Source organism: Octodon degus, unplaced genomic scaffold, assembly GCF_000260255.1.
Source record: "Octodon degus isolate 3935 unplaced genomic scaffold, OctDeg1.0 scaffold00033, whole genome shotgun sequence".
In the NCBI taxonomy this organism is placed as follows: Eukaryota; Metazoa; Chordata; class Mammalia; order Rodentia; family Octodontidae; genus Octodon; species Octodon degus.
Window position 1 is genome coordinate 217675 of NW_004524609.1, and position 8010 is coordinate 225684.

The 8010-nt window shown below is 53.3% G+C and overlaps 1 protein-coding gene across 1 annotated transcript in view; it reads left to right on the forward strand.

Moving 5' to 3' along the window:
- The window catches only part of Wnt3 (Wnt family member 3), a 45398-nt gene extending 38273 nt beyond the window's left edge, over positions 1–7125 (forward strand). The window contains exons 3-5 of the mRNA XM_004629988.2: positions 989–1254; positions 1781–2268; positions 6153–7125. Of these exons, the coding sequence (XP_004630045.1) occupies positions 989–1254; positions 1781–2260 (746 nt within the window). The 3' untranslated portion in view covers positions 2261–2268; positions 6153–7125. The remainder of the gene's footprint in view (positions 1–988; positions 1255–1780; positions 2269–6152) is intronic.
- Positions 7126–8010: the final 885 nt, after the last annotated feature.

Consider the following 8010-nt stretch of genomic DNA (forward strand, 5'->3'; position numbering starts at 1 on the left):
GCGCTCCCTGAGGCCGCTGAGCCCGCTCGGCCCCGGCCGCGGTCGGCTGCGCCGCTCGGCTGCGACTCGCGAGCCCGGGGTGGAAGCCCAAGCCGAGGCGCCTGCGCTCGACGGGGGTTCGGGTCCGGCGCGGGGGTGGGGGTGGGGCACGCAGGCGTGGCTCGGTGTTCGCGCGTCTAGACCGCAGGTCTGGAGGGCTTTGCCCCCATAACCGTCAGTCACATCTGGGAAATAAGTTTAAGATGAAAGAAGCAAACTCCGTGATGCAAGCACAGCATTCAGAAGTGTCCCTCCCTGTGATGGTGGGCAGGCCTCCCTTTTCTTGCTAAGCTCTGGGGCACAGGGACAGCGTGGTCCGAACCCTTTGGGCTCTCCGGTTCAAAACTTGCGCTTTGAGGTGGGGGCAGAGAACACAGAAGGAAAGGCAGCAGATCTAGCCCCTGCTGCTTTGGTCAGCACAGGTAGTGGCAGCTGAAAGCTGTACCCGTTTTACAGAGAGTAAGGGAGAGTCTGAAAAGGAGTCTGCCCTAGCATCCAGGTGGGAAATGTGTGGTTTAGCAGGTTAAGGCTGTGGGTCCCCAGACCTTGCTCCCCACAGACTGCAAGCTGTCCGAGGAGTGGCGGCCCAGGGCTCACCCAGGCTTCTGGCATTTGTGAGGGCCGAGGACTTCCTCGTGTTTCCATTTGTTCAGCAGAGACGTAGGACAGGACCGAGTGTGGCTTCTTTATTACTGCAGCAACTTGCCAGAACGGTGGTTTCTATGAGGTCCCCCGGGCCTGACAGCGCATTTGCAGCCCGCCACGGGCTGACCAGTCAGCACATGCCGATGACCGTTTGCTCCTCGGCAATGTGGCATACCTCCTGCGGCCTGGACCACCTGCCCTCCCTCTTCCTTCAGGGCCACTGGGCCCTCTCTTCTCCTGGCTCGGAAAGTGGAGGCAGAGCTGGGCCTCAGACTGAACGCTGCCTCCCCACTCCCTCCCGCAGCCACACGCGAGTCGGCCTTCGTGCATGCCATTGCTTCTGCTGGCGTGGCCTTCGCGGTCACACGTTCCTGCGCTGAGGGCACCTCCACCATCTGTGGCTGTGATTCACACCATAAGGGACCACCTGGTGAAGGCTGGAAGTGGGGCGGCTGCAGCGAGGATGCCGACTTCGGGGTGCTCGTGTCCCGGGAGTTCGCTGATGCCCGAGAGAATCGGCCGGATGCCCGCTCAGCCATGAACAAACACAACAACGAGGCAGGACGCACGGTGAGGCCTGGTGCCCTTGCCCTGGCGCCACCCTGGCCTGTGCTGCACTTAGAAGGCCGTGTGCATCCCTGCTCTCTTGGCCCAGCATGACTCCCAGTACCCCAGCGGTTGCTTGTCCCCTGGGAGTGTGTCTGCTGAGAGGTGGCTGCTCTGCAGCAGGGCCTTCCCCCTTCTTGTACGTAGTTGGGTCAGTTGTGCGGCTGTCAGACTGTGTGGACCTGGAGCCTCCACTGCTTTCTGTGGTCGTGCAACCTTAGGTGCAGCACTTAAGTCCCAGCCTCAGTGTCCACTATGTTAAATGGGGATAACAGCCCATTTCTTTAACTTTGAGAAGTGAATGTGAGGTCTGTCAGTGCATGGAGTGTCACCCAAGGAAACGGGATTTTAGAGCCATGCCTTAGTCTGCTCCATTCTCTTCTTGGCATGGAAAAGGGAGAGAGAAGGCTGGAGGGGTGAGGGGAGCGGGCCAAGCAGGCAGGGCTACCAGGAGGGCCCATCGGGGTCAGCTGCTGTTTCTCTTCCCCAGACCATCCTGGACCACATGCATCTCAAGTGCAAGTGCCACGGGCTGTCGGGGAGCTGTGAGGTGAAGACCTGCTGGTGGGCCCAGCCTGACTTCCGCGCCATTGGGGACTTCCTCAAAGACAAGTATGACAGTGCCTCGGAGATGGTGGTAGAGAAGCACCGTGAGTCCCGTGGCTGGGTAGAGACCCTGCGAGCCAAGTACGCGCTCTTCAAGCCACCCACCGAGAGGGACTTGGTGTACTATGAAAACTCCCCCAACTTCTGTGAGCCCAACCCGGAGACAGGCTCCTTTGGCACCAGGGACAGGACTTGCAATGTCACCTCCCATGGCATCGACGGCTGTGATTTGCTGTGCTGTGGCCGTGGCCACAACACGAGGACGGAGAAGCGGAAGGAGAAGTGCCACTGCATCTTCCACTGGTGCTGCTATGTCAGCTGCCAGGAGTGCATCCGCATCTATGACGTGCATACCTGCAAATAGGGCACCAGGTAGGGTGAGGGTGGGGAGCAGAGAGCTGGGCTGGCCTTTGCTCTTCTGGCATTTCCTGTTTCTTTGCTAAGCTGTACGAGACACCCAGTTCCCACAGCTAAGATGGGAAGTTAGGAGTTCCCAAGCTTCCCTGGGTATGGTTCTTGGGTAGCACCTTGGTGGGTGATACAGAGCACAGATAACAACCCAAGGGTACACGCAGAAGCCACAGCTCTTGGTTAAAATTAGCACATTATGAGCCAGAGCAGAGAGCCACTGGCTATCACAGAGCGTCTGTGTGGCCAGAAGAGCGCAGGGAGCTGGCCGACCTGCGGCATCACTATTCTTTTACTTTTTTGGACCTCTTTTCTTACTGCTGATTGAAGAGGTCAAAATACCTGACAGAGTGGGCTGAAAGGTCTCTTCTACCCTGGGGCAGAGTCATTTTGCATCTACTTTGAATTTAAAGGGTGAGTCTTTGCACAAGCATAAATCCTCCTAACTTAGGAGGTAGGTGGGGAAGTGCAGGCGCAGTCCGCGCCTGACAGATCTGAAGCTTAGGTAGAGGAGTTTATGGGTGGCAAGGGACTCGAGTTCAGAGTAGCTGTGGTGAGTAATCAAGGATCAAAGCCAGTGGATTAGGTTCTCAAGCTTCCCGGGTGGCCTGTGTGGGAGGCACTCTGCCCTGGCCCCGGGAAGGTCCACGTGGACCTGGGGTGGGCAAGGAGCCTCAGGTGTGCATGCTTCTAAGGCCCTTTCCTCCTCATCTTTTCCCTAAGAAGGGGCCTAATATAGAGAGAGGTGTTAGCATGGGCTTCTGATCCAGCTAATCTCTCCAGAGGGGCTGGGAGGGGACAGAACCACCTGCCTGCTTCGTCATGGCTGGTCAGGACAGGTCAGGGTACAGCACCCAGCTCTGTGCTGTATAGAGCTGGGAGGGGGTGCGAAGAATCTGACATCATGGGCTCTGGTCACGGAGTAACCCCTTTCCCAGCCCATCTAGAAGGCCCTTGGGAAGGCCAGCATGGGTCCCTGGCAGGACAGAGTCTATAGAGAGACAGGGTGAGACTTTTCCTAGTGTCAGGACAAACGTGAGCCCAGGGTCACCCCCCTTGGTGGCTCTGTTAATTGGGTCCCCAGTTTTCTGACCTCTACGGTGGTAGTGATGAGGGAGGTACAGTTGAAGTGAGGCTCAGGTTAGCAGATAGGAGTGCCTCTCTGAATGTAGCACCAATGGGAAGTGTGATCAGCGGCTCCCAGAGTGGCCACGATGCAGAGAAACAGCATCAGCCAGAATGACAGAGGAAAAGTCAGCAAGTAAGAAGACTCGAGCCCACTGTGGGATGCAGAGGCGGCGGAAGAATGCTGCAGCAGCCACCCTCCCCTGATGTTTGCCATGGCTGAAGGCAGCAGTGTGCTCACTGTCAAGCAACACAGAGCTGTAGCAGTTCCAAGAAGGGCTGGGGTATGGCTCTTGGGTAGCCTTGGTGGATGACACAGAGCACGGATAATGTTCACAGTGGAGTTTGAGAACAGCAGCTTGGGTGGGGCCACTTGTTCAGCTTGTCACTTCCCAGGAGGACGCTCTAGGGCGCACTGAGTTAGTGGCTGCGGTAGGGTCTGAAATGCTGTATCAGAACGCCCACTGTGGGGCTCTGTGGAGGTCGCAGCAGCAGCCCTTAATGATCAGTGGCTGTAGGAGCAAAGTGTGTCCCAGATACAGACTCCTGCAGCTCTAGGTTATTTATTTATTTTATTTTTTGAGATAAGGTTTCATTACATAGCCTAGGCTGGCCTTGAACTTGCATTGATCTTCCTCCTGAGGGCTGGGATTATAGAAGTGTGTCACTATGCCCACTACAGCTCTGCTGTTGCCCCCACTTGGGCAATTGAGATCTGCCAGGCAGGGAAGGGGGTGCTAAATTGGCCCTTGGTGTCCAGGAATCCCTTTCTCCAACTCTGGTACCTCTACTAATCCTGACCCTAAGTAGAATCAGGAATGTAGCTCAGTGGCCCACTGGTGGAGTGCCTGCTTGGCCAGCTTGAGGCCGTGGGTCAGTTCCCAGCCACACACGTGTGCATGCATGCAGAGGTCTCTTCTTCATCAGTCCACTTTTCTCCCCATTTCTGAAAACTGCTTTTCCAGTGTTACGTAAAGTGCTACATAAACACAATTTCAAGACACCATGTCTGTAGTGTACAACCCCAAGCGCATCCTACCTAGCAACTCTGGAGCCCACTCTGAGACAAGCAGAGGAACCTGTCCTGGTGCAGCACCATTTTCATGAGTCCTCTGTGTGTCCTATGAATCTGGACTGGCTCTTGCCCGAGTCCTGGCCTCATCTGTGAACCAAAGCTCAGAGCTGTGTCTTGCTGGGTGATCCTTCCCACAAAGGGCCTGGCCTGTGGTCCAGTGCTTGTGGCGAGACAGCTGAGATGTCCTGGCCAAGGGGAGCTGGCTGAGGGTGACTTCCCTAGTCACATGGTTTGGTCTGGAGCCATAGGCCAAAGATTGGCTGAGGCCCAGTAATTCCTTTCTGTCTCTTAATCCAGGTAGACACTTATTAGCATATGCGCCGCCAAAGTGAGCACATGTACACAGTCTCTTCATGGGAGCCCAAGAGCAGTTGGCAGCATTGGCAGAGGAGTGTCCCTTGCTTTCTGCCTAGTGATTGTGTTGAACTTGGTGGAACAGGTAGAGAAGGGAGCTAGAAAGCAACCCTTGTACCAACCACACTTGGTGCCACACCTGTGGAAGACCCGAGTCACAGTGGCTTTATCCAGGAAGGCAGAGCCCTGCCTAAGCACTTTCTGTATGGGCAAACCAAATTTCCTACTGCTTGTGGGTAGTTTTGTCCAGTGTCTTTAGTTAACCATTGACTTGGTACCTTAACACATGTCCCTCATAAATACCAGATTTATTCCTTGTAATAAACTATGGGCCAGGCCCTTTGTGGGAAGGATCACCCAGCAAGACACGGCTCTGAGCCTTAGTTCACAGATGAGGCCAGGACTCAGGCAAGAGCCAGTCCAGATTCACAAGACACATAGAAGATTCATGAAAATGGTGCTGCACTGGGACAGGGTTTTCTGTTTGTGTCAGGGTGGGCTCCAGAGTTGGGCTTGGGGCTGTGACCTGCTTGGACAAGTGATCATCAGTGGACCAGAAAAGCACTGCACGGGAGAGGTGGCCTGGCCGACCCAAGTGCTAGATCTGCTACTACCCTGCTGTAGGCCTTGGGCATATCTGTAATTTTGCTGTGCCTGTTTCGACTTCTGGAAGTCTTGTGTTGGCCCTTAAGTACCCAGAGGAGCTGGGGTTGGCTGGGAATGCCCATGAAGTGGCTTTATGCCTCAAATCCTTTACGACATGGAACTGTACAAAGGAATCAAATGCACATCCGATGCTCCCAAGGGCCCACTCATAATTAGACTTTCTCTGGTTTGGACAGCTATCGAGCTCCCTGGTGCCACGCAGAAACACAGGGCAGGTCTGGCCAGCCCACCACAGTCAGCAACTTGAGGGTGGGGATGGTGCTCAGATTGGCAGTTTTTCCCAGGATGTGGTCCACAGAGAAGGCCTTAATTTGAGTGGTTACCAGCCACTGGCTTGAGACCCTCAGCTAGTCCTCTGGGGGTGGACTAGCTGTACCACTGATCTACATGCACAGCTCTTATTTTGAGACAGTCCTGCTAAGATGTATAGACTGGTCTCAAACTTGTGAGCCTCTCAAGTAGCTGGGATTACAGGTGTGCACCACCCAGCCAGCCAGCCGAGCTATATCACTTGTAAGCACGAGAGAAGTGTAGAAGTCACCGATCAGGGGCCTTTAACCTTTCTGCTCAAAGGGGTGGTCTTCCTGGAAGAGGAAATGGGTTTCTGATTCTTGTTATTTTCCCAAAGGACACTGGGAAGGGGTAAAGTGTGCGGCTGGGCAGAGTCAACGAAGTCCCATGGGAAGCAGGACCTAGAGCCAAGCCAGCTGCCAGCGTCTGCCAGCAAGGAGCATAGACTGTTGCCAGCTGCACGTGGTAAATGACCTGGACCCAGCCGGCCTGCGGCAGGAGGCTCCTCCTTCTCTCCTCTTACGTTTCTCACCCTGCTCTTGTTGGTGTGTGGCTTTTATAGAGAGGCTTTCTTTTTAGTTCTCCAGGGTCTGGCAGCAACAGACCCAAGGCTTACCTTTGCACATATTAAATAAAAAAAAAAAAAAAAAATCTGCTCCAACAGAACAGGCTGGGCTAATATGAGCTCTGGGCCCGGTAAACACACGAGAATGGGCAAAATTCTGTTCCAAGCTGCTTCTCCTGGTGACGTTCCAGGATGCCTATGAGGCAGGAGTCAGGAAGTAGGACAAATCCCTGCAGTCTCCTTTTGTTAGTCTACTCCCATTCAAATCAGATACACTTTCTATTTTGATAAAAGCCATAGGTGTAGTGGGGATGAAGTGTTGGGGAGGTCCCCAGCCAGCATTCAAGATTTCAGTTTTGAAGAACGAGTTCTGGGTGGCTATTTAAAGAGCAACTGGGTTCTCCGTCTCATTTTCTCTGTAAACTTGTTCTGCAGAGAGGCAGTCAGATGTCCCAATCTCATCTCATCTACTCTTCTGCAGTAATTTTCCTGAAGTGGACGTTGTATATAGATAGGTCATGTATGGGGCAAGTGTGCAGCTCACATGGCTTTGTACGGAAACCAGCAGGGTCTTGGGAGGAGCATTCCACCTTCCCAGGCCTGCTCACTTGCAGATTCTCCACAGAAGGAGCCCCAGGAGAGCAGCTGGACTCTAGGTCGCCTTAGTATAAATTAGATGAAGCAGGAGCAGCGCTCTACACTGCAGTTCCAACTCTGTGACTAGTGGATGGAAGAGTGAAGCGACTGCTGTTTCACTCTCCAGCAAGAATGGGTCTTCCTTCTTTCTTTCCCCTTTGGTCTGTGCGAGTAAACAGAAATGCAGAGTTCAGTAACAAAGCTCTTCCCCCTCACCTGCATGTGGGATAGCATCAGTCTCTGCAGATACCAAGGATCTGGATTAGGTGTTCAAAGAGAGCAAGCAGTCACTTGTCTGGGGTAAGGCACTTCCCAGCTAAGCTCTCCTTGATGTGCACTGGTCCTGCTGCGTGTCCTGGAGGAAGCTCGCCAGACGGAAGCAGGTGCATGTAACAGTCTGGATCAAGCCAACAGCTCTGCCTTTCGGAGCACTGGGAAAAGGAGGTGCAGCAGGGAAACAGCAAACAGATCTCACTTTCCTTCCTTCTGTCTGAAATCTGCCTAACTGTGACCTAAGACACTGGGCCAGCAATCTCCGGGCTTTGCAGGCTGGCCTGCCAGGCGGTCATCCAGGAGCCTGCCCCCCTCGCCCCGCTGGCCAGAGTCCTGCTGAACACCCTGCCCTCCAGTCTGAAATGACCTTCCTATGTCCCCACAGACTGAACAGTTTTAACTCATGTCAACTGGATGATGCTTGCTTTATGTGAGAATACTTCAGCGGAAGGGATACAAATTTTTAAGTCTTTTCATATCTATGTATTCTATATTAAAAGTGATAAAGTCATGTTTCTGGGGCATATTCAAGTAGCTGACAAGTAATTATTTAATAATAGTACATGAGTGCATTGTAATTATTCTCGCCACCATAGTCAGATAATAGTATCCAATGGAAATTTCCTATCAACCTGCTGTATCCAAAGTTTTGTAAAAAGCTGTAGAAGTTGTTGATCTTTTTGATTTTATATTCAAAGTCTTTTTATAAATATTATTTATT